Source organism: Rhinopithecus roxellana, chromosome 15 (assembly GCF_007565055.1).
Source record: "Rhinopithecus roxellana isolate Shanxi Qingling chromosome 15, ASM756505v1, whole genome shotgun sequence".
Lineage (NCBI taxonomy): Eukaryota > Metazoa > Chordata > Mammalia > Primates > Cercopithecidae > Rhinopithecus > Rhinopithecus roxellana.
In genome coordinates this window covers 22,886,399-22,914,032 of record NC_044563.1, presented here as the reverse complement: position 1 = coordinate 22,914,032, position 27,634 = coordinate 22,886,399, and the positions used below count along the sequence as shown (strand labels likewise).

At 34.8% G+C, this 27,634-nt stretch overlaps 1 protein-coding gene across 3 annotated transcripts in view; it reads right to left on the bottom strand.

The window, feature by feature from the left end:
• GAS2 (growth arrest specific 2) overlaps positions 1-27,634 on the bottom strand; it is a 178,615-nt gene that overhangs the window by 49,139 nt on the left and 101,842 nt on the right. For 2 of the 3 annotated variants that reach the window (XM_030918690.1, XM_010381052.2), the window contains 3 exons: positions 26,632-26,695; positions 14,877-15,018; positions 7,873-7,980 (listed from right to left, as the gene is read on the bottom strand). In XM_030918690.1, the coding sequence (XP_030774550.1) occupies positions 7,873-7,980; positions 14,877-15,018; positions 26,632-26,695 (314 nt within the window). Of the gene's footprint in view, positions 1-1,441; positions 1,474-2,054; positions 2,103-7,872; positions 7,981-14,876; positions 15,019-26,631; positions 26,696-27,634 lie in introns of all 3 variants that reach the window. The other variant, XR_004053711.1, reaches the window with a different exon arrangement.

Genomic DNA, 27,634 nt, shown 5'->3' with positions numbered 1-27,634 from the left:
AAATTAGATGACTTGTGTGTGTGTGTGTGTGTGTGTGTGTGTGTGTGTGTGTGTGTGTGTGTGTGTGTTTTAATGAATTGTTGACTTTCAGCTGCTGAGTAATGGCTGCTTCTGCAGCGTTTCCACTAAGGATAAATGGAGGTTTTAACTTCCTTGCTAGTTGTTTAAAACTCCTTTACATTTTCACACAACAGCCCATTTTTCATCACTAGGAAAAATATGAAATTTGAACCATGCTACGTTTTACTCACAGTAAATCAGCATGTGTCATAAGAGCAAAAAAGAACGTAATATCACTCTCTATCATGGACCTTTCCTTAGAGCAAGTCCCAGAAGACATTGCCAAGTTCAGTTGCTATAGCAACCGAGCTCTGGTGCCTCTCTTGCTTGGTTTGTTTCAGAGAGTTGATTTTTACCACACAGGCATAATTCTGAAGAATTTTTATGCTGAGGAAGAAATTACACCGAGTCAATAACAATGTGTGTGACCTTTCTATTGATCGGTGATGATTTAATTTAAAAGTAGTACAAAGGAGGTAATGCCATAACATTTCAAATCCCTTTGCTGACTTCCAATTAAATTATTCATTGTCGTTTCTTTAGGCCCCTCAAGTACTCATATTTCTTAACTAGAAAAGTACCCTTAAGCCACTGGAGCGTCAGTATGGAATTTCATATTATTTTACCCAACTGTGAAGTTCTGCTATGAAAATATCTTGAAATAATACCAATATACTTTAAAAAAAAAACTACAATTAGCAAGAGAGGACTCAACAAGACTATACGAGCAATATGGGAGAATTATCTTCTGATTTGTATTGAAAAGATATTAGGATGGATAACAATATGTCTTATTATAGAATTCTAGTTAATTTTGCCTATTAAGGAGATAGACCACATAAAGCATTTTATACAGTGTCCATCATACAGTAACAAAAATATTATTATACGTTTTATCCTGTCATAATATAGTCAGGCAAATATATTATGTATCTTTATATTAGGCACTATTGATTATGCAATTGAATGCCCTTTGGATACTGAATACTTTTAAAGTAAAAATGGTGTAAAAATACTTTACTATAGTTGAGCATGAAATATATTATAAAATATATTATAAAAAATATATTTCTACACAAAGTTATTTTATACATAAATATAATTTAAAAGCCTACTTTTTCACTTACAATGACATCTTAAGCATTTCCTTCCAACAATACATAAAAGTCTTCAAAATGATCATTTTTAGCACCTAACTACTAATATTCTTTCATGATCAGACATGCAAATGATTTTGAGTTGTGTTGATTATTTTTAGAGGACTAGCCTTTTGAATAATATATGTGCATTTAATGGACATGCCACAGGCAGCAGCTTAGAGAGGAATGTGTTGTAGGTTTGGCAAGTCAGGGCTTTGACTTTTATTTATTTTACTACTTACTTAAGAACTTCTCTAAGACTTTATTTTTTCACCTGTAACAAAAAGATAAAAACAATTTCCAAGCTGTATGGTTTAGAAAGAATCCTGTGATATAAATATAAACATAAAGCAGCTGGTAAAATGCCTGGAACAAATGATCCTTATTAAATTTTAGCTGTCTTTTCTTTAAAGGTTTTCCAGTCATGTCCTTGAAAATCATTTCCAAATGGAATTTGAAGGTAAAAATGAGTACAAATTAAATATCCCTTAATACCTTAAAAATATATGAGTTTTGACTGTGGCAAGATGTGGAAAACTTTCAATATAAATTCTATGTTACAAATTATTCCACTTGCTTCAATTGACAGTCTTTCTCAAACTATGTTTTCATGACCTCCTAGCACAGGAAGATGATCTGGGGGGAAAGAAAGGTGGGAGGGAGACAATTTCTATGGTTAAATACATTTGGAAAATGCTGAACAATATATTTCCCTCTAGGAGCTTACAAATCACATTAGTATTTTGAACTATCCAAGAAATTCCAGGTAAAGTGATCAATACTGTTTAGTGGTAAAGAGTATAAATTTAGGAGTTAGGCTGCCAGGGTTTAGTGCCCACTTCCAATGCTTATTACCTTAGAACTTTGAGAAGTTACTCAACCTCAGTGTCTCAGTTTCCCCATCTGTAAAACGGAAATGGCAACAAAATTTTCCACACGAGTTTGGGAGGTTATAATGAGATATATCAAGTGTTCTGATTCAGGCTAACAAAGGCAATTATCAGTAAATAAGAGCAATTAAAGAAACCTGTTTCAACTCTTAACCATGTTAACTTTTCTTTACAAATAATATTTTTGAACATCTTCTGGAACTATTATTCTTGGGAACACACTCTGAACAACTCTAAAGTACAATATTAGGGTAGTGATAAATTGCAATTAAGTAAAAAAGTATTCATTACATTAGTGAGCAAACCAAGAAGCACAAAATGTCATCTACCTCATAACATGTGACCCCACTGGCTGCTACTTTGTCAGAAATTTTTATTATCAGAACATTAGAGCAGCTTAGTTAAGTGTGAAGACCTTATCCCATAGATGTTCTATTCACCAGAGCTGTCTGCATCCATTTCATAAATTAGCACAGATAAGTTTAGCATATTAGGTTATTTTCCTGTCACTAAAAACTGAGCCCTAAATGAATGGAACACCAAATGGTTAAAATTGTAATGATTAGTAGAGAAAAATCTGAGTATGTAGATCACTGATAGGGTCTGCAAAGATAAGGAAAGACAAGGCATATTATCCAGACAGTAAACATTTGCATATTTCCAGGTGCTAATCCTAAACAACATCAGTTTCCAAAATGGAGAGAGAAAATAGTAAAGGAAGACAGCTTCATCTAACGAAAAATATGCTACAAGTTCACAAAAACATGCAATAATTCTCTGTAGTCTAAATAATACCATGACTCCAAAAAACCTCCCCACCCTTTTCCGGAAGATAGGAAGCTCAGCAAAAGGACCATTCAAATGAGCAGTCTGCTAATTAACCTGACAACTTTCAGAGGGCTTTTAATTTATTCTCAAATTTTTAACTGTATCTGGTTGCTGGTTTATCCTAAAGAGTTCATATTTTTTAAATGATCATCAGAAATTTGCAGAACAGAAAAAAATCACTCAATCATAAATCCATGTCCTTGACAAATAAAAACTATTTTCTATGTTTACCATTTTCTTTGTCTTTATGCTAATCATTTCTACACAAAGTTATTTCATATGTAAATATAATTTAAAAGCCTATTTTTTCACTTACAATGACATCTTAAGCATTTCCTTCCAACAATACATAAAAGTCTTCAAAATGATCATTTTTAGCACCTGACTGCTAATATTCTTTCATGATCAGACATGCAAATGATTTTGAGTTGTGTTGTTGGTGCACTGAATCCCTTCCTATATATTGTTCTAAAGTGATTTTCAAACTTCAGGACACATATGAACCACCTGGAAGACTTATTAAAACACAGGTGGTTGGGCCCTGCCCTCAGAGTTTCTGATTTAGTAAGTCTTGGGGGAGCCCCAATGATTTGCAATTCTAACAAGTTTTCAGATGATGCTGATGCTGTTAATCTGTGGCCATTTTAAAAATTACTGTTGGAAGAGGCTGAGTGCGGTGGCTCATGCCTGTAATCCCAGCACTTTGGGAGGCCAAGGCAGGCGGATCACTTGAGGCCAAGAATTCGAAACCAGCCTGGCCAACACGGTGAAATCCTATCTCTACTTAAAATACTAAAAAAAAGAAAAAAATTAGTTGGGTGTGGTGGCACACATCTGTAACTCCAGTTACTTGGGAGGTTGAGTCACAAGAATCACTTGAACCTGGGAAGTGGAGGTTGCAGTGAGCTGAGATGGCAGCACTGCATTCCAACTTGGAGTACTTAGGTAGAACATAGCCATCAAATTGGAATTGATAAGTCAAATAACACAGACATTATGATTGCATCTAAGACATATTTCTGAAGTCCCTTTTTACAGGCTCATTCGGATTTGTATTGCCAAGTGACTTCTTGATACTTGAAGCCTATATAAATACCAACTGACTGAATAAACAAATGAACAAGAGAAAATTCTCTCCTCCCTGAAATCAAGACATTAGTCCCGAGATCCACCTATTTACATTTCAAAGATATGTATTATGATTGAACGGGAATAATCCAAATCTCTATTACTGCAGAAATCAGCAAGGTTTTATCATCACTCTCCAAATTCAAAGTCCCTGAAAAATAACTGAAATATTTATATCTTGGAGGAGAGTATATTTGCATGTACACAATACAGATAAAAATTAGCTGCATTTGATAGTTCAAAAAACAAGAAAACGTTGCTCTTTGGAAAGCACAGGGCAAAAATCTGGCTTTGACCAATTATTTTTCATAAGCTAGAAACAAAAATAATTCCCATTTGGCAATGGATTATTAGGATATTTGCCTAAATCCTCAGAGGATTATATAAAGGATTCTTAATATTTAGGCATGGATTAATCCTCACCTGTAAATGGAGAAATATGAACATAAACAAGTCTGTCTACAAAAGTACATCCATGCCTCTATTAATACATAAGTACACATTAGATAGCCATGTATGTGAAGTATTTATTCATACATTGGTTTCCAGAAATCCATAGACAAGACATATGCTTAGTAAAGATATTCTCTGCAGAAAATGTCTTCCTGAGTCTTTCTTTGAAATTTGCAGGCATTCTTATTTTTTTCATTCATAGTTGTTATTACTGTATCTGTTTGAATGTATAGGGAAGATACGTTCATATACATACATAATCATAAATTGACACATAAAGTAGTTATTGTCAACAAACCTTGTAAGGTGTTTAGCAATGGAATTGTTAACTCTGGCTTAGTTAAGCATCAGTCAAGAGTTAACTGTGTTAGGCACAGGCTTATCAAAAGACTATGATTTTTCTTTTCTTTTCTTTGTTTCTTTTTTTGAGATGCAGTTTTGCTCTTGTTGTCCAGGCTGGAGTGTAATGGCATGATCTTGGCTCATCACAACCTCCACCTCCAGGCTTTAAGCGATTCTCCTGCCTCAGCTTTCCAAGTAGCTGGAATTACAGGCATGCGCCACCAAGCCCGGCTAATTATGTATTTTTAATAGAAACGGGGTTTCTCCATGTTGGTCCGTCTGGTCTCAAACTCCTGACCTCAGGTGATCCGCCCGCCTCGGCCTCCCAAAGTGCTGGGACTACAAGTGTGAGCCACCATGCCCAGCATATCTATGACTTTCTAAGGAATAATTCTTACTGAGTTAGTGTTCTGATCATTGTTTTATCTTTAAGTAAAGGTGAACAGTTTCATTAGCCTTAAGTGACTCTGAATTGTTCTTTGCATTTGGCATGTTCATCATGACCACACGAATACACTGCTGCTCTCAGGGTGAACAGCTAACTAGGGCACAAATGTTAAGACAAAATGTATATGTCATTGTATGTATATTTTATAGAATAATATACATAAATACTGCCAGTAAATATGACCATATTAGGCAGCCTCTAAAAAGATGTGACAAAGTTTAAAATATGCCCATGTGAAAAATGCAAATGTAAGAAATGCAAGAACTGCAATGAAGACACTATGAGGCAGTTGTTCACCTAGTATGTGTGAGAATTTGACTATAGGCACTTACTACTTAATCCAGGTGTTCAAGGAAATAAAGTTAAAACATTAGCAGTGACAACCATATGATCATTTGAAAACCAATTCAATACCTATGAGGTTTTTTGAGTAGTAACTGCCAGTTTCTTACAATGAGTTGGAGCAGAATGACAATCCCTACCACAAATCGAAAGTACTAGCATATGCATATGCACATCAAGGAGACATTTTTAGTTTTTCTAGTTAACACAGAGGAGGAAATAGGGAGAAATATGCAATTCAAGCCACATGTGACCTGCCTATGAAATTTTAATTTTTAAGCCTCCACGGATAACCAGACACATAGAGAAAAGTCTTTTTTGAATCACGTTACTCCTTCAGGGTGGAAATGAACTCATGACAAGCCAAAGGGTAAGCATTTCAATCAACATATGTTCAAGAATGTTTTCTCTTTTTCTGACAAAAAGTTTTGGTTTGTAATTTAGGCAGTGATAGAAATTTATCTTTATTAAAAATTAAATTTTTAAAAAATTTCATTTTAGAGGGAAATGTTATAAAAATAGTAAAATTGTATGTGGATAGTACAAAAATCAAGAGAATAAATGATTAAAGTTCGTTAAGACACTATTCTAAAACATGTCATAATAGCATGATGCCATAACTTGCTGGGCTAATCAGTGAATAACCACATCACAGTTAACTCTTATTGCAGGTTCACCTGGAACATTAGAAGTAAGAAACTGAGTGTGCACAATATGTTCTTATGTATCAGTTGATATTAAATTAATATCCCTAAGTAATTTGATACCATTTTTTTCAGTACAGCAAATCTCAATTTCTCTATAAATAATGCATGGATAGATTTAATCAAAAGATAAATATTTCTTGAAAAGAAAAATGGAACAACGAAAAACCTGTCTTATATAGTAAGGACTATAAAAACATGTTATTCATAAATGTGGACATTAAAGTCTTTGACAAATGACTAAATTTGCATGTGAAAGCTCAGCTGCAAATAAACATATGTAATATATATATTTTGACTGAAGATAATAGGTTACGTTGGAGGGAGCAGTATATAATTTATTAATCATGTGTTTTATTAACACTTTTATTGCAAAAAGGAATAACTGTTTAAACAAATGACTCTCTATGTTTTGATTCTAAGCTCTGGAGCCTAATATTCTAAAGGAGACTGATTATCAATTGAGAAAGGTCAACCTGGTAACATTTAAACACATCTGTGGAGATTCTAGATCACTATTATTTAACGTACTAACGTGATAGCAGGCAGTTTGACTTAACAAAATATGTATGCTATCTTTGCAATAAAGAAGAAAAAAACAATAAGCAACTCAGACAACTGCCTTTCCTAGTGAGGCCATCTACCCAGATCTGTCTCATACCCCTAATAATAACACATTGTTATATCATTTTTGCTGCTATTCCAAAGCAGAACAGCAATTATTTCCTGGAAAATTAAGAAATATATTAGTAAACACTAATCTAAAATTAGATTAAAATTCAAAATCATTAACATATTTTAAGGCTAAAATTATGATTAAACTTTCTTTTTTCAACTACATGTTGCAGAGCCTTTAAAAAGACCTGTTATACAAATAAATTTTGGTCAAAAGTAGAAATTAAGAAAACTTTACAAGGGCAAAATTTCAACAGAGTCATTGCAGATTTGAGTATTGTGAGAATACGCATTGCTAGTACTAGATGTATGTATTCAAATCATTGTGTTCTACAAAACAGCAGGATATTTTTTAACTTTTTCAACTGAGGAAAGAATATAGCTTTTTTTTAAAAAAAATCACAACCTCTGTTCCTTTAGAAATGACTAAATTATAAAGCAGAAAATTACTTTTATTTTCAACTGCCGAGTTCTAGGAATGTATCGCTATTTTTCATTTTCTTATTTTTTTTAAAAAAAAATAATTATTGGTCTTAGTAAAAGTCACAAACTTGCTTTGAGAGATTAAATTATCTTGATTCTTAGCAAAACAGAACACAAATGGAAAGGCTTCTTCATTCTATTTGATCTCCACCTGTCTTTGGTGTGTATGTGTTTTGGTATATGTACAAAGAGAAAACAGTTCTATTTAGCCTTCAGTAGAACATTATAATGTATGCTACTTAAAAAAAAAAAAATTCGTACCATATATCTTTAAATGTAAGCACCATATGGAAGTTCCTGCTCTTATCTGTCATATTTCCCCTAACTCAAATTCTGAATGTTCCCATAAAGAACAAAATAAGTGAAAAGTAAAACTTTACCCTAATGAAAAGGATCTTCTCTCCCACTCGGTATCTTCCTTGGGAGAGCCGCTCCACACAGAACTTGTTTGGGCATTTGCAAGGAGGCTCTTCAGAAATTCGTTTCACCTGAAATAGAAGAGCAGGCAAATTCATTCTTCTTAATTAGGTTGCATTTATGTTAATTTGCTCCAAGGACTCCATGGCCGCTGAACCCTTAATGACTTTAAACTTGTTCTTTATCTATGGACATCATGTGAGCATAGGAATATCACATTAAATCATAACTATGTAAAGTTCAGGTCCCAAAGACATCTGAAGGCAAATGACTGCACTAAGGCATAAGCTAGCTAATGACAGTGATGAGACTGGAGGATAATGAGCAGGAAATCAACTGAAATTATAGAATATAAATAATCAGCTGGGTTCTTACTTTTGGAAAACTGAAAAGACCACATACATTTGGGTTGTCAAGGTCAACCTGTTGAAAACTAGAATATAAAGTATGTTAACATAGAGTTTATGTTACTTCAATATAATTTTAATTATTTTAATTTTACCCAGTTTCAGAATAAATTGAGAGTGAATTTAACAAGTTGTTGTTGTTTCTTTTTAAATGAGACTATTGTTTCACCTTATTTTGAACTCTAAGATTTTCTCTAAGAATTAATCTCATTTACTTAGATTTACCCTGCAACTCATTCCATCTCAGTAATTCCTACCTATCAAACCCTACTTCTTTGACCATGTTTTACAGCTTATGTGTGTTCTATGTAATCAATGCCTGAATATCAGATTTTCATCCCTGTTATATCTATTCTTCCACTCTTTTAAAAATACATAATCTAAATGATATGTGCACAAAGCTTATGAATAGTTGTGATTACTAGATTATATAATAGCCCATGATTTTAGGAACAATTTAATGTTTATGTTTTCCCTGACTGGGAACCACCCACTCTGTCTGCGCTTCCGCTAACCAACCAAACAAACAACCCAAAACAATAATCTCCTGTGTTTTGAGGAAAAGTTTCCACAGAAGAAACAGAAAGCTATAAATGATGTGCAGCCTGCATTTAGAAGCTAGATAGAACAAATTTAGAAATTGGCCTGGATTTTCCTCACCGAAATTCTTCCACGAAGATGTCATGGTGTCTACATTTATGTCACGAAAGAAATGCAATCATTCCTTCAAATAATTCAATTTCTGACTTTAAACAGCCTTCTAAGCAAAAACTGTGCAGAGAGTAAAACATGAACTCAATTGCATGTTAATGTAAAGGAATTAAACAACTTGTTTTTCCTAGAATGATAAATGTTCCAGAAAGTACGGAAGCATAAGACACTGGAAGAATAACCAAAAAAAGGAAAAAAAACCTGAAATTAAATTTATCTCATAAACAATTATGACTCAATGAGGATGTATACAAAGAGAATCAACACTATTTGGGAGGGGGAAGAACAAAATAACCAACTTTAATATATACACTGCCATCAGTCCCTTCTGCTGTCCCTAATTCTGCTGACATATAAACCTATAGCTTTTGGTACTTATTTTTATCATAGCATATTGTATCTCATTTAATGATTAACCTTAATGTCTTCTTGCTAGACTGAGTTCCTTTAGAGTTAAGATGGTATTTCACTATATTTTAAAATCATTGATATAAAGCACGTCTTAATGGCAAATAAATATTCATTAAATATACATTGACTAAATAGATAAATAAGAACATGAATCTATACAGGCCACAGGGGGAAATTAGAGGAACAAAATAATCATGGATTCAAAGAATCTTAGAAATAGCTTTCATCAAAAAATGAGAAAACTACTTAACATTAAGTTAGTGATTAGGGCAATTACTTTGTGTTCTGTGTTTGTTCTATCTCATTATACTTGGCTCATAGTACTAATAGCCTTCTGTTCTAAGAAATTTTTTGAAAGGTTATTTCTAATGGGACGATGATAATAAAACAAGATGTACAAAAGTTGAATAATGATCATATCATTTCCTTCCAATAATGCAGAATCACATTCTGGGACTGAGGGTAAGGTCACAGGACCAATGAATGTTGTCTATGGTTCCTGTTTTCAGTGTTTTTTCTATGTGTATCTCTTTCTACATGTGTTTTAAAATATGTTTAAATATAAATATGTGTATATATATGTAAACTGTGTTTATCCCATTGCTAGAAGTGGTACAGTTTTTCTTTTCACCACAAACAAGGGCTTCCATGAGGAAAGCAAGGATGAAGAAAAGGAGGGGCATTGGGAGAAGGGGTTGATCATCCAGAAGAAAATCAGACTGACAGCATCAAGAAAGCACATGGCCTGAAGCCTAAACTTTAGGAGGATCATGCTTGGCACAATTTTGCTGCCATGTGGTAATTAACCAAAGAGTAAATTGATGTTCAACTGGTTCCTCCACTAAAAAATGACAATCATAAGTCTGTGTGGAAAGTATTTCCATTTTTCAGTGTTCTTAGACAAAAGACACAAACTCTTGGTATCAAATGAAGTAAAATACAGGAAACATTTTCTCAAGTGGCCTGCCCTTCTCTAATGCTTTTCTAGCTTTGAAAATGGAGTTGATTTTAAAAATCAAGCGCTGTTTTTGTAGTTGTATGAGAGGTGGAAGCAGAAATGGAAGAAACAAGGCCAGACTGTGGCCAGTGGAAATATATTGTTAAGTAAACAGTGACTGATGACATCTATGCTTCTTACATTACCTAGGGAAAAGTCAGTCTGGCAGGTGTTCTTTTTTGGCTAGGAACCCAGCCAGTTTTCTGCTGAAATGGGATTTCAAGAGGAGCCTGATTACTCAGAATTATGCTATCTCTCATCCCCAGACTGAGGAAGTTGACGGAGAAGAGGAAGAAAGTAAGAATGATTTCTGAGAACTGTATTCAACTCATTGTGTGAGAACTAGCCCAGCGAAGCAGAGGACTAAACCTGACTCCACCGTTTTATCACAGCTGAATCACTCTATCAGGACATCTGGAGAATAAATTAATCTGAATGGACACCACTGTGTTTCTTTCATGATATCTTGATTAAAGAAGGTGATATATTTTCCATATAAATGGTCACCTATTTTTTCCCACTATTCCCCTAAGTATCAAACAAAGAAATGTGAAGAAACATTGAAGGTTTCAAAACTGGCAGTTATTGCTGAAACTGTTCACTGGAATATAATAACTTAACAGAGATCTGCTTATTTTGCTTTCTGTCTTTTATTTTTATTTCTTGTTTTTTCTCCCCCTTTTTTACCCCTCTTCTCTTTTTCCTCCTCCTTTTCTTTTTTGAGGTGGCAGATAATAGCTTTCCCAGAGTAAAAATAGCCAATGTTATTAATTAAATGCAGAAACTCTGCAAGCAATCTCTATTTTATATTTCTATTCTAAAACCCATGTTGGGGTACATCAATTTCAACTCCCAACTGCTATATATGCCTTACATGCAGTGAAGTGGTTACTATAGGAACAATTTCCTTTTATATTAGATATATTAATTTCTGATTTAAAACGTTAGTGAAGCTCAAATTGCTTTTCTCTCTGTTCCACTGTTCCTGAAATGAAACACTTCAGTAAAAAAAAAAAAAAAAAAAAAAAAAAAAAAAAAAAAAAAAAAAAACCTATCAAACAGAGTGCAAATAGTTCAATGCAGTTTTCTCCAGTGTAAAATGAAGGAACAAGAGGCTTCTATGGTCAAATAAGTTTGGAAGATTCCAGGTTAAACAAGATCTTATTATGGAACTCACTAGAGCCTTTGATATGCCAAACTGTATCACCAGACTCTAGGTGAGGACTATAGTAAGTTGTATTTCTCAAACTAATTTAACCATGGTGTCTTTGATCAAACATTCCTTGAAAAATGCCATTTTAAAGACTTGTGAAACATAGTTTTCTAGCTGACAAAGGCACAGAAATATCCACATTGTATATTTCCTACATTCGATTAAAACTTTTAACTAAGCAGATGGTTATGTTCTAAACTCTGGTAAACTTTAAAGAAGGTTTAAAGTTCCTGTGAAATCCCTTCCATTGTTCTCAATTGAGAGCACACAATTTGGGAGTGGGGAGAACCACCATGGATTGACTGACTGGCTTACAATTGTATGGAAAGTCTTTATCTCACTCTCTTTTTCTGAACTGGAGTATTGGTTTAACTCTGAAATCCTTTTCATAGATTTCCAACCACCTTCCTGCCCTCTCTTCTTTTTCTCCCCATCCCAAGGATTGCCAGATATGAGACAAGCTAGTGAAGAAAGAAAATCATCCTAGCTACTTCTTCCAGGTTCACAGAAATAGCTTCAAGTGGCAGCATCTCCTCCCTCTACAAAGTTACAATAGAAATGAAAGGTGCATACATTTTCAGAGCATGTGGCCAATTTGGATAAATAGAATAAGGGAGAAGGTTAAACTTTGATTAGCTACATTGATAATTTATCCAACAAACATGGTACTGGATGTAGATCAATAAAATATGGTCCTTGTCTTTGAGTACAAGGTCTGCACCTTGAGATGAAAGGATATTTGTGCCTAATACTGTAAATGCTTCATTAAATATATACAAATACTTGGAACACCAAGGAATAATTTGCCAAGTATACCTGGGATAAGAGATACCAGAAAAATATATAGGAGGTAGCACAACCCTAATTTTAAAAGATGGAAAGGTGCTTAAAAGTAGTGTGATAGGTGAGTAGGCAGAAATATGGTGAGAAAGCAACAATGGCTACATCAAAATGCAGGGACAAATGCAGCAGACAAAATAGCCAGAAAACACACAGTAGGCCAGAACATGGAGGGCAATGGACTATATGACATGTGAACAAGCTTGGGTTTCACCCTAGATGTTATAGGGAACCCTATATAATTTTAATCAAATCCAAAGTGCATTTAGTTTGATCCTTCTGGTAGCGGAAATGTTGTGGAGACGCATTTCAAGAATGGAGTGGTCAACAGTGTCAAATTCCAGGAAGCGATCTCATAATTTCAGGACTAAAAAAATTCATTCGATACAGTAATTCATTCAATAGGAGGTTAAGAGGGACATTAGCCAGATACTCTTCAGTGGTCTGAAACTCTGACTATAAGGTATTTTTTAAAAAAATGAATGAAGGTGATAGCTGAGAGGAAATGGACTATAAGCAAGTATATTTGCCCCAGGGAAATACATTTATAACAGAAAGACTAGAGGTACATCTTACTCTAAAGTAAGTCTAGTCAAAAAAGCATAGACAGAGAAGAAAGATGTTCTCATCAATATATAAACAATAGACCATTATCTACTATTAATATAATGTTACTCAATTTCCTTACAAAATAAAAAGTGAAATACTATGAAAAGCAAGGTATATGACCAATTCTTTGATAAAGTTATGTGATTTTAAAATCCTTTTCAGTAGCATTAAATCAAAATGTCTTACCTGTTCTTCTTTAGTTCCCGAGTGATTGAACAGTTACCCAGAAGAAACCAAATTAAACTGGCTAAGATACCTTTAAGAGCTAATATGTTTGCTGCCCTTAAAAGAAATGAGGGTTCTTAATCTACAGGACAAACTGTTATATTTTAGCTCATCTAAGTCTGCAATAGAGTTTATAGTGTCACATGGAGAAAAGCAAAAGTCAGATAAATCTTTTTCTGCATCCTGTAGTGTCGAACCATTTTCCCAGCTCTTTTCGGCTCATATCCTGGAGGAAGAAACTCACAGCTATGGACAACCAGTCCTTTTCAGTTCTGCCTATTTTTACAGCTGGCATTGTGGTTGGTGCTAGTTTCTAAGGACTCTCTCCATGTATGCGAGATATAAGTCAGTCTAATGCCTCTGGCATAGAGATTTTCTATAAAATTCATAAGCAACTACAACTTCCAAAATACAAACTTTGCATAAACAACATCCCAGTAACTCATGATTATCTCCTTTATTAATACTTTTTACATTTGCACTTAAAATATATGTGTGGAGGGCGTATACATACGCATACTCAAGCACACCACTTTTCATAACCAATAACTACTTAACAGACAACCAAGGTACCTTGAGAGTTTTAATTCACCGTGTTTGCTGTTATACCTAAAAACAATTTACTGTGATTCTGAGAGCATTGGTAAAACATTTCCTAACTACAAAAAATTGTGACTCAAGTACTCTGCTAAGTAGAGGGACCTTGAAGAGTTAGACAAAACTCTGTTGGAATCTAAGCTCCTCCCCTCCCCTCAGCAGGTTACTCAACTTCTATGTTTCCATTCCTCAAGATGGAACCTGCCTTTCACATATGAGAGCACTTGAAAAACAATGGTAGTCCATAAAAGGCACTTATCTTCTCTATCACATACTTACTTTCCCTTCTTTTTTTTTTTTTTTTTTTTGAGACGGAGTCTCGCTCTGTCGCCCAGGCCGGAGTGCAGTGGCCGGATCTCAGCTCACTGCAAGCTCCGCTTCCCGGGCTCACGCCATTCTCCTGCCTCAGCCTCCCGAGTAGCTGGGACTACAGGCGCCCGCCACCTCGCCCGGCTAGTTTTTTGTAGTTTTTAGTAGAGACAGGGTTTCACCGTGTTAGCCAGGATGGTCTTGATCTCCTGACCTCGTGATCCGCCCGTCTCGGCCTCCCAAAGTGCTGGGATTACAGGCTTGAGCCACCGCACCCGGCCTTACTTTCCCTTCTTTAACAATCCTCAAGATCTTGTTTTCAGACTTGTTATCTGTGAAAGGGGGAATCATGATCCAGTGACAAAGAGACTTTTATGTTTTCAAATACAATTTTCAGGGAGCTGACTTATTATTCTAAAGTTTTAGATATTGTTCTGCAGCATTAAGTGACATTTTATTTTAAACAACTAGTGTAGTTTTGAATCTCAAAATGAATTGTAGGACTACAACGTTTTTCATATGGGCTTAAAATAAATTTCAAGAAAATTGATACAAATAAAGATTAGATTGATATGAGATTGCACAGAGTATGTTTTGTAGTGCAGGAGAGACTAACCGTTGGTAAGAAGTCTGACTGATTTTACTTACTGCATCATCCAGTAAGTTTCCTGTACTCTTTTTTCCAGAAGACTTTGATGAAGGAGAAGGTGAAGGAGAAGGGGCAGAAAGTGTTTCTTCTTGTTCAATCTCTTTTTCCAATTTTATCAAACCAGGAGGCTCCACACCATACCTTTAAAAAGACACTGGATCATTACACATGCAAAACTTATAATGATAAAATTACAATATATTACATTTGATGACGAGTACCATGGGAGTAAATTGCTGACTTTTAAAAACAACATTCACTTTTTTCTGGCATTGAAATGGTAAGCTCTTGAATTAGCATCCTTCTAAGCAGAGGAAAAACACGTATACCTGTTGCGTATTCATATGTACACATATATGGACACATATAGTATACTAAAAATAAACAAAAACACTCAATGCAATATATTAATGAAACAGCAACATGAATAACCATGTAAAATTTGGTCTTCAGAATTCGCATTTACCAGCTTTACTGATATTAGTGCTGTAATTAAACTATTTTGAACCTAAGTTTGTTAAAAATAGAAATACAATCAGAGGGTCAGAGTCAAGTTTGCAAACAGCAATCCCCAACAATAAACATCTTTAAATGATTTAGCAGGAGAGAATTAACTTTGGATATATTTCCTATGGGCCCAGAACAATGTACTATGGGTTATACAATGTCATAGGTTATGCTCCTAGGAACAGCATAATGAAAGCACATATATTGTGTTGGGAAACAACTGAGCAGAGAGGAAAGAGACATAATTTAGAGAAACAAGGTACAAAAAATGTGTGTTGCAAATTATAAATGCCAGAAAAGTTCAAAGGGAGAGACATAGTTACTGTCTCCTGTAATCATGTATTTCTTTACCTAAACATAAAATTAGATTTGGTTTCCTAAGTAGATATCAACTGTACCTAGAAAGCCCACAATAATTCTAGAATTTGAGAGTTGTGAAGGGTTTTGGGGGTCATTAATTTACACCATTTCACTTTTACAGATAACAATAGAGATCTAGAGAAAATATATAATTAGTGAGGAGCAGGATAAAGACTTAAATGCAGATTCTCTGACTTTAATCAGGTGATTGGGTGTTAAAAAGGAGGGGGGAAAGTCATTTGGAGAGTTACAAAAATAGGTACTTTTAAAAATCAACTATTATCTACTTTTTATCTATTTTTTAATCTACAAAGTAAATAATCTATAGGTAGATAATACATTGACAATATGTTTTAGTACCTCTTATTGAACAGTATATGAAAACATCCTTAGATTTAACCTTAAATAACTGTCCTATTCTAATGGCTTATTATTTTAACTGATGCCATTACACATATGTTCAGTACATACTCCTAGGGGAAAGCAATTTCCCTGTTCTTGGTGTTTTGTTTTTGCAGTGGATGCTCAAGTAGTTTTATTCCTGGCTTTTCTGCTTCATTACCCATCCGCTACAACATAAAGGGATTTATAAAATCAGTAAATTTAAGAATAAACTGAACATGCTTTACTTAGTTTACCCTACTTCTTCTGGGGAAGAAACTGTCCACCAGGAGCCCTCCACATGGACCCCCACTTTGCTTGTGACTAGGCAGTTAATTGGCCTAATTCTGGAGCTCTGTTAAAGACACTAAGCATGTCTCTCAGCTTGGATCTTTTTAGCTGTAAAGGTGATATGTAAGTCTTTTATTTTCTATTTTTCAGAATTCAGATAGTAAAGAGGGGTGCTGTGTGTTAGGAGCCCTTTGAGAGATGGAAAATTTAAACAAAACAGTCTAGTGAGCTCAATTCTACTGAACAATTTACTGCTTTGAGAACAGCCTCTAGTCCACAGATTCGTGTTTACATACATCGGTATCACTAGCTAAAAGGCTGTAGGCACCATTGAACATATTTCTAATCTTTTGTACATAGGTAACAGTTTATGGGACAGGACAATGGTGGAAACATGCTAGACTGCAAATTCTGTAGTGGTAGAGACCACTGTCTGTCTCATTCCAAGAATCACAAGCATCTCACATAGACCTGGGCACAGGGTGATTACCTAATAGCTACCATTTCAATGTAAAAAAAATTCCTCTATTCTCATATGAAAATAAGGTTCTTAATATGAATTCAGTCTTATGATTTTGAATCCCTAACTGCACACAAGGCTTTAATAAAACATGTAAGTATTAAATGTACAAAAATGCTTCACCAAAAAAAGTTAACCTGGAAGACTTTAACTTTGTCGAAAACTAGAGCACTTTTTTTTTTCTTAGTTTTCTAGTAATCATTGATTATACTAAATTCTAGACAGCATCTGGTTACCTTGCTCTTGACAAGTACCAACAATACTCACACTAAGATTTATTTCTCATTCTTCTCTGAGTTAGATTTTGAACTAACTGCTCCATTAATCTACTTTTTAATTTTTTCATTTTTTAAATAACTTCAACTTGTATTTTAGATTCAGGGGTACATGTGCAGAATTGTTACATGGGCATATTGCATAATGCTGAGGTCTGGAGTACAAATGATCCCATTACCCAGGTAGTGATCATAGCACCAAATAAGTAGTTTTTGTTTAGCCTTTCCTCCCTCCCTCGCTCTACACTCTAGAGTTCCCAGTGTCGATTGTTCCCATCTTTATGTCCATGAGTACCCAGTGTTTAGCTCTCAAGTATAAGTGAGAATATGCAGTATTGGGTTTTCTGTTTCTGTGTTAATTTGCTTAAGATAATGGCCTTCAGCTGCCTCTATGGTACTGCAAATAACATGATTTCATTCTTTTCTATGACTGCATATGTCTTACATTTTCTTTATCCAATCCGCCATTGATAGGCAATTGGACTGATTCCACATCTTTGCTATTGTGAACAGTGCTGCTATGAACACATGAGTGCATGTGTCTTTTTGGTAGAATGATTTATTTTCCTTCGGGTGTATACCTAGTAATGGGATTGGTGGGTTGAATAGTGGTTCTAACCTCTTTGGAAAATCTCCAAACTGCTTTCCTCAGTGGCTCAACTAATTCACATCCCTACCAACAGTGTATAAGTCTTCCCCTGTCTCAGCAGCTTCACCACTAACTGGTGGGTTTTTTGTTTGTTTGTTTGTTTGTTTGTTTGTTTGTTTTTGAGACGTGATCTTGCTCTGTCACCCAGGCGGATATGCAGTGGTGTGATCATGGCTCACTGCAGCCTTGACCTCCTGGGCTCAAGTGATCCTCCAACCTTAGCCCCCTGAGTAGCTGGGACTATAGGCACATGCCACCATGCCTGGCTAATATTTTTTTTTCTGTATTTTTTTGTAAAAATTGAGTTTTTGTAATTTTTTGTAGAGGTGGAGCTCGTCTCAAACTGGGGTCCAGTGATCTGTCCGCCTTGGCTTTCCGAAGTGCTGGCATTACAGGTGTGAGCCATTGTGCCTGACTTCATTATTGGTTTGATTCACATTTATCTGATGATTAGTGATATTGATAACTTTTTTGTATGTGTTGGGGCCAGTTGTATGTTTTTTTAAGTGTCTGTTCATGTCTTTTGCCCAAATTTTAATGAGGTTATTTGTTTTTGCTTATTGAATTGCTTAAGTTTCTTATAGATTCTGGACATTAGACCTTTGTCAGGTGTGTAGTTTGTGAATATTTTCTCCCATTCTGTAGGTTGCTTGTTTCTCTGTTGAATTTCTTTTGTTGTGCAGAAGCTCCTTAGTTTAATTAGTTCCCACTTGTCAATTTTTGTTTTTGTTGCAATTGCTTTTGTGGATTTACTCCTAGTATTTAGAAATCCTAGTATTTCCCAGGATTTTTTCTAGAATTCTCATAGTTTGAAGTCTTACATTTAAATCTTTAATGTATCTTGAGATAATTTTTGTACATAGTGATTGGTATGGATCCAGTTTCATTCTTCTGCTTATGGATACTCATTATCCCAGCACCATTTATTGAATAAGAGAGTCCTTTCTCCATTGCTTATTTTTGGCAACATTGTCAAAGATCGGATGGTTGCAGGTAGGCAACTTTGTTTCTGGCTTCTATATTCTGTTTCATTGTTCTGTCTGTTTTTGTACCAGTACCATGCTATCTTGGTTACTGTAGCCTTAGGGTATAGCTTGAAGTCAGGTAATGTGATGTTTCTGGCTTTATTCTTTTTGTTTAAAATTGTGTTTGCTATTTGGGCTCCTTTTTTTTTTTTTTTTTTTGGTTCAAGATGAATTTTAGAATACGTTTTTCTACTTCCATAACAAATGACAGTTGCAGTTGGTAGAAATGGTGTGGAATTTATAGATTGCTTTGGGGAGTATGGTTGTTTTAATGATATTGATTCTTCCACTTGTTTGTGTCATCTATTATTTCTTTTCTGCAGTGTTTTGTGGTTCTTCCTGTAGATATCTTTCACTTCTTTAGTTAGATGTATTCCTAGGTGGTTTTTTTGTTTGCTTGTTTGTTTGTTTTGTAGGGAGATAATTTGACTTCTTCTTTTCCTATTTGGATGCATTTTATGTCTTTATCTTGCCTGATTGCTCTGGTTAGAAATTCCAGTACCATGTTGAATAGGAGTGAAGAGAGTAGGCATCCTTGTCTCATTCCCCTTCTTAAGGGAAATGCTTCCAGTTTTGACTAGCTTTTGCTTCAATATGATGTTGGATGATGTTGGCTGTGGTTTTGTCATAGATGGCTATTATTCTTTTGAGGTAGGTTCCTTTAATGTCTAGTTTATTGAGGGTTTTTTTTTATCATAAAGGGATTTTGGATTTTATCAAAGTTTTTTCCATATCTTTCAGATGATCATATGATTTTTGTTTTTAATTGTTTGTGTGGTAAATTACATTTATTGATTTACATACGTTGAACCAATCTTGTATTCCAGGAATAAACTGCTGTTAAATTCAGTTTCCTAGTATTTTGTTGAGAATTTTTGCACCTGTGTTAAACAGAAATATTGGCCTGTAGTTTTCTTTTTTCATTGTGTCTTTGCTAGATTTTGGAATCAGGGTGATGCTGGTTTTACAGAATGAAGTTGGGAGGTGTCCCTATTACTTAAATTTTGGAATAGTTTCAGTAGAATAGATACCAGCTCTTCTTTGTATGTCTGGTAGAATTTAGCTGCGAACTCATCTGGCCCAGGGCTTTTTTTTTTTTTTTTTGGTAGGTTTTTTATTGCTGATTCAATTTCAGAATTCAATATTGGTCTGTTCAGGGTTTCAACTTGTTCCTGATCCAATCTTGTGAGGTTGTATGTTTCCAGGAATTTATCCATTCCTCTAGAGTTTCTAGTTTGTGTACATAGGGTGTTCATAGTAGTCTCTGAGGATCTTTTGTATTTCTTTGGGATCAAGTGTAGTGTCATCCTTGTCATTCCTGACTGAGCTTCTTTGGATCTTCTCTTTTCTTTGTTAATCTAACTAGTGGTGCATCAATCTTGGTATCCTTTCAAAGAACCAACTTTGGGTTTCATTGATTCCTTGTATGGATTTTGGGGTCTCAATTTTGTTCAGTTATGCTCTGATTTTAGTTATTTCTTTTCTTCTGCTAGCTTTGGGGTTAGTTTGTTCTTATTCTTCTATTTCCTTTATAACCTACTTCTAAAATTTCACAAATCACTTAACCTCAATGAGTCTATTTTTCTATCAGAAAAGTAGAAATGAAAATGGCCTGTTCTCAAGATCTATTGTAGCAGTGGAGGGAGGCAGGCAAGAGGAAGAATCTTAGAAAAGCAACCACTACTGAACATCTTCAATGCATCTGACATTGCTGGATATCTTGACATATATTATTTCTGAATCTCAGTTTTATTTAAATATAAAATGGAAATTCTAATTTCTATGTTTTAATATTATTAGAAGGAATTAAAATAGTATACTTTATGTGCCCAGTATACTGTCTGACAAATGGCACAACATCCGAGATTGTTAAGTTAATCGACAAATTAAGTGTTGTACAACCTGGAAACTGTGGCACTAAGGTTCTGTTGCTAAAATTCTTGGTTTTTAGAATATATTATACCACTGAATGACATCATGTTGACTTCAAAATTAAGGTGTTAAAATGCAAAGTAATATTGTTATATTCTTTACCAAAAAAATTACTGTAGGTATTTTTTAAACAAATTTCCCTAGGATTATGAAATATCAGAAAAATCTCAGTACTGGAGTTTAGCAGATCAAGTTATAAATTCAGCTTTGCTACTAACTCACTGGATAAAATTCGGCAAGCAGTCCCTTTTAAACTCTGTAAGCTTTTCTGCCATCTTAGTTCCAGGAAGCTATAAAATTTGGTTGTGTGTAATGTTCTTAAGAGTATAACATAAACTTGGTAGTGAGGCTAGAGTAACTTAAGACATGAGAAGTCACAGCCAAATAAAAGTCATCCATAAGTGAAAATATCATATTTGAAACTTAAATTAGGTGAATTGGAAAAATATGATTTCATTTGTAATTGTAGGTGGATTCATGCCCCCTTTCAGGGAAAGATTGCATAATTTTTAAAATTTTTTACAAAGTGAAATAATAATAAATATGTTAGAGTAACAACAGACTTGGCTCTATGTCCAATATAAACAAAGTAGACTAGGTTTGAATAAAATTGGTAACAAAGTCACACATGGAAAACCTTTCTCTGGAGATTTTTCTTTATCTGGGAATGCTGAAAATTAGTTATGCCACTGAACATAAAAAATCAACACTAAGTCCCAAATCTCTGCTTATATTGGCTTTTGAATACTTTAAACTGCCTAAGGTACAGTCAGCCAGTCCTGAAATGCATACTTAAATACAATTCATTGGCTTCCTGTCTGTCTGGAGATGTCAACAGATTGTAAATCACAAAATTCCCTTTGGGTTGGGGGCTTGCACCTGCAAGCCAACTTAGTCATCAAATAGATCTTTTTTCTATTCTCCAAAAGGCTGCTTCATTCTAGTTTCCATGAACTCTATACCACTCCACATTTTTATTTTGTCTACGAGGTTTTTACACATTTATAGTATTTTCCACTCCCTTCCAACCACAAAGATTTCAGAGTTTTAGAATGGGGTAGCTGTTGTTCTCCAACAAATTAAGGGTTACACTAAAGAGACCAAGAAGGTCGAATCTACTAAAATCATACCCTCATAACTTTATACCCCAGTGATATGAAAGTAGGGTGAATACTCAAAGGGCAACATACCCTTGTCTCATTTTTTTTTTTTTTTTAAAGTGATAGGGAACAGGTCTTATGATTAATGACTTTATGATGAGGTTTTTAGGAATGGATTTCTCATTTTTCTGGCACTTGACACAATTTTTGAGCTCTAGGTAAAATAACTAAGTCCCCAAACTGAGACCTGAACTAGAAAATTTACTCAAACTGTTTAGTAGTCTAGAGTTTTCAAACAAAAGACATCTGGATCCTATTTTACTAGGGTTAGAGGGACAAATTTTACAGCCTAGTGCAAGAAACCGCCCTTTTAAAGGCATATAACAGACAGTTTATAGATTCTTGCAAGATAATTTTTTCCTCATTTATCTTCTGTTTTAAAGCAATTTAAAGATTGATTTAGATTTGGAAGGAAATTTCAACCATGTGAAAGTATATGATGTTCTTAGCAGTTAGTTCAAGTGCTTTAAATAGGATGGGTCAGTTAATCATCTTTGTATAAGAATATTTTTTTCTTTTAAGTAACTTTTCCTTTCATAATGCCATGAATTAAAATGAGAGATTAAAGAAAATGTTCAGAAAGTATATTTCTTTTAAATGGTCATAAATTTTGCTCCAAATCAAGGAAATACTAAAAAATAAAAATCATAACAAACTCCACTCTACCACTGATTATTGATTATGACCCCAAATGAAAATATCAAAAGTTGTTTTTTACTTCTATTATAAGGATCATCTTAATTCTACAGTCAAAAAATGTTGAATTTATACTAACTTTGTTTTCAGCAATGAATATCAAAGCACTGTCATTAAAAATATCTTTGAGGTTTTATTAACTTGCTTTTATACAGAGTTTCACTTTTCACAAGTCAAACACATATTTTATATTCAGAAACTGATATTTTTCCAAAATATTAGCAGAGGGATTTCACTCTCCAGTGATGATAGCTCTATTTAGTTGAAAATACAGGAAGTTTTACCCATGAGAACAAAAATAAGTGGTCTCATTCAGCCATCTTAGAACTCAGAGAAGCCCACAGCTTGCAAAGGAGCTTCACTAAGTGTCCCCAGAGAGGAAAACATGGCAGAGAATCAGAAACGCACTGGGAATCATTTCCAAAGTGATGTTTATAGTTTTAAAATTTTGTTTATATAATCTGGAAAAGTGTTTCAAATCAAATATAAGAATACATCATCTTTCAATGATGAAAAACACAAAACTCACAATATTGTACTAGAGACTTCATGAAGGTTTAAACTCATCTGCTCTGTGTGCAAATTACTGTTGTGATTATTGAGAGTGCTCCCAAAATCAGTTCTAGTTCTGCCTAAAACTGTTTTAAGTTATTAATTTGTATAATCCTCTATGGGTTTGTGAGAGGCACAAATTTAAGCATTTAGATGTATGTTTCGGCCGGGCATGGTGGCTCACGCCTGTAATCCCAGCACTTTGGGAGGCCGAAGCGGGCAGATCATGAGGTCAGGAGATCAAGACCATCCTGGCTAACATGGTGAAACCCCATGTCTACTAAAAAATACAAAAAATTAGCCAGGCATGGTGGTGGTGCGTGCCTGTAGTCCCAGCTACTGGGGAGGCTGAGGCAGGAGAATGGCGTGAACCCGAGAGGTGGAGCTTGCAGTGAGCCAAGATTGCACCACTGCACTCCATCCTGGGCAACAGAGACAGACTCCGTCTCAAAAAAAAAAAAAAAAAAAAAAAAAAAAAGAAAAGAAAAAGAAAAAGAAAGGAAAAAAAAAAAGATGTATGTTTAATGTATGTAAGGCAAAATTTAGGAGTAAAATTAGATTAAGAGAAATTTCCCTTTTTTCTTTCAACTAATTATGCTTCAACACAGGAGTAAAACAGTAAGATCCAGGTTTATTGGGTTGCTGTTTGTAAAACACATTTGAATTTGCATCAAAATCAAAAAAACTTTAAATATATCCAGAGAGAAACCTAGACATTCTTACTTAAATGTTCAATCTATCCTACTGGTATTCAACTGTTTACCATCACGTCACACACTAAAACAACAGTAGCACCATGAATAACTTATTAGGATTTTTTTATTGCTGGAAGTACACAATACTTCACACCATCCAAATGAGTAAAGAAGATAAAAGACCAAATTTGCAAATTAAATATTTTAATGTAAGGGGTATCTTAATCCTTGTGGATCTTCTTTTGTAAAATCCATAATTTATTTTTTGGTAAAGTGAATAATCACTGCTTTTATCAGGTTGCATGGTAATGAAGCACGGTCAGAAATGGAACAACCCCAAATCACAATTTTAAAATATTTGGGTGGGAGGAACCCTTCATATAATGTATCACCTTGAAAATGACAAGGCCATTATAATTCACTTTCATTAACTAAGATTTTAATTTGTTGTACATCCTGTAACAAGGGACAATTTATGCCAGACTCGGAGCTGGAGGAAAGGTGATCCTTAAAGGCATTTTATAATTGGGCAGCTTGTCTTGTTCTTTGATGGCTTGCCTATGATTAAATGTTTATTCAGCGGGCTCCCTAATCAGAGTGCTCATGTAATATAATACATAATAACAATATATAAAATAAAATCCAGAAATAAGGCAAATGCTATAAACGTAAATTGGAGGAAAATGTATAAATCCCACCTAATTCTAGAGACAGGATAACCCCGTCTGTTTACTTCTGTATCACAACTTTCAGAAGCAAGATGCTTATCTGATGAAATATTTAGAATATTTAAGTAACAAAAAAGAAGTTTTCTTCTCTATTCTCTCTTTAAGTGGGAACTCTAGACAATCCATATTTCTTTTCTTTCTTTCTTTTTTTTTTTTTTTTTTTGAGGCGGAGTCTCGCTGTGTGGTCCAGGCTGGAGTGCAGTGGCGCCATCTCGGCTCACTGCAAGCTCCGCCTCCCGGGCTCACGCCATTCTCCTGCCTCAGCCTCTGGAGTAGCTGGGACTACAGGCGCCCGCCGCCACGCCCGGCTAATTTTTTGTATTTTTAGTAGAGGCAGTTTCATCCTGTTAGTCAAGATGGTCTCGATTTTCTGACCTCGTGATCCTCCCGCCTCGGCCTCCCAAAGTGCTGGGATTACAGGCGTGAGCCATGGCGTCCGGCCAACTTCCCCTTTCTTAAGTGATAGATGCTAAGTCCTTGGTTTTCACTTGACTCAAGGCCATTTGTCTTCCAGGCCAGAAGCCCCAAGGTTTGGTGGGGGAGTAGGTGTGGCAGGGTCCTAGAAGCAAGAGGTGTATCTTTATCCTGCTCCTTCACAGAACCCAAGTATGTGACAGCAATGAGAGGGAACGAAGTCCTAGGAAACAGCCAGATGCCACAAGTTTGAACTCTGCCTGCGCAGTAGCCATCTGAGAGCACCAAGACTAGAGAGTTCTCCCCCAGAGGCCTTCCCACAATTAACTGGGAAGAGTGTGAGGTAAATAGAAAAATCTTCACATGTCTCAAATTGTTTTTTTTCACTCCCTGTTAAGGTAAGACTCAAAAATATTCAACTTGAATTGAAAAACATTAAAGCAATATTTTGCACACCCAATTATTGTGGCAAAATAAAATGTACACCCGATGCACAATTCATGAAGATTATATTGATATGATGATATAAAGAACTTGAGGTTACATATTGTGATTACAGGTTAATTTTCTATTGGATCAAAGAAAGGTCTATTAATTGGCAGCAAGTTTTCTAGCCATGTTGTAAATTGCTGGTGTGCTCACCCATTTTTTTCTTGATTTTATTAATAAATTCTTTGAGAATATTCATTCAGTGTTAGTTCTCACTTTATCTTACTTGTTCATCTGATCTCAACCCTAAAAGTATACTGAGATGTGGATAAGAAACCATTTTCTAATTAATCTTAAATTTTTAATTTGCATCAAGACTTCTTCAAACGTTTGTATCTTCATTTCTTGTTCTTTGGGCTTCATGGACTGGCCAGAAGCCCTGTCTGATGGTATATGCAATATAATAAATGGGAAAACATGAAACCAAAGCAAGTAGGTTTAGCTAACAGAGTTCCTTCCTCTGCTTATTTAGCTATGATTTCTGCAATTAAGTCTTCTTTTGTCTTCCTACAGGAAAAAACAGGTTTCAAAGAGGCTTCTACATAAGGATAACATTCTATATTTTTTCTAATAAAAACATAGATAATTTTAAAACTATCATCCCAGTCAGAAGTGGAAACCAGAAGAGCAAAATGTTGAATGAGGGAAAGTAAGAAAAGGAACAAAAAGGGAGGCTGAAAATGATTAAAAAGTAAACAGGAAGTGAGGAGGTTAAGGAGGAGGAAGATAGACAGAATATAGGAATAGACTTCCACTAAGGAGAACTGTCATATAAAACTGCATGTACAATGCCCTCTCCCACCCCCAGGAAAGTTTTGTAGGGAAAAGGTATTTTATTAAACGATATTAGCAAATGCTTAGACTTAGTGGCTTTGACAACAAGATCTTGAGGTTAAGAATATTGGTTGCACACTTTTAGTTTGGTCAACTGCTGCCCTAAAGAAGTTCATATTATCAATCACGAATGAGTAGCTTCTCAACATCCAGGTTAAACATTAGCAATGAAAAGCCAGCAAGCTTCTGTGTTGCTTGGATGCTGAAATCGTCTAGTCTTGACATAGTTGCAGTGGTTTGACCTACCTGGCTGCAATCCGGCCAAGCTCTAGCAGACAGAGACACACTTCTCTGGGTTGCTTATGGAGGACTGAAAGACAAGACAGAGGCAAACACCTTTACAATAGAAGGAATAAGCAGCTCAACAGTACTGGCTTGCCAGTGACCCTCATCCCTCATGCTCCCAGGAAAGGTTCTAGTCTTCATTCTGACAGTCATAGAACGCATCGCATTCCTCGATTCACCTAGCTCTACTAAAAGTTTAAATTCGTTCTCAAAACTCTGCCTATGCTTCCTCTTGAAAGCTATTCGTCTCAGGAACTCTCACCCCAGGTAAATCTCACCCTAAAATTGTTTTCTTCAATTAATTAATATTGGTAAGTCAATATTGGATACCTATGTAGCTGTAATTATGATATCTGTCAATAATTGATATTTAAAAACACAAAACACAACTATGGAGCAAGAGCTAGTCATTTTAATATTATGGGCCTACCTCCAACAGTGGTTTTAGCAGGAAAAAAATGAAATAAGGATAAACATTTTATACTACATTCTTTTGTTATCCTCCGAAGATGAATGTCAAAGTGAGACCCTGTCACTTCATGTGCCCTTCGAATCAAATCTGATTAAATAATACTTTAGAAAGAAACAGTTTCAACTGACTGAATTTTGTAAATATGTACCACTGCACCATCAGCCAGTTTTGCCCATCACAGAAGCAAATCAGGTTATACTTTGAATTGATATTTCTATTATAATGTGATTAATTAGTGCATTTGCTTTATTGCTAGACATTCAGTAACGTTGACAAATCATACTTGTTTTTGTCGAGTCTACAAGAAGAGCATGTAAAAGAGCATACTATTCTCTTTTCTAAGCAAAATGTGGGGATTTTTACAATATTCTTTTATTCAGCACTGAATAAAGATAAGAGAGATTGGAAAAAATTTACACTGAGAACAGTCTTACACTGATAAATAATATTCCAAAAGAAAATATTAGTTTATTGATTGTTTATTGATAGACT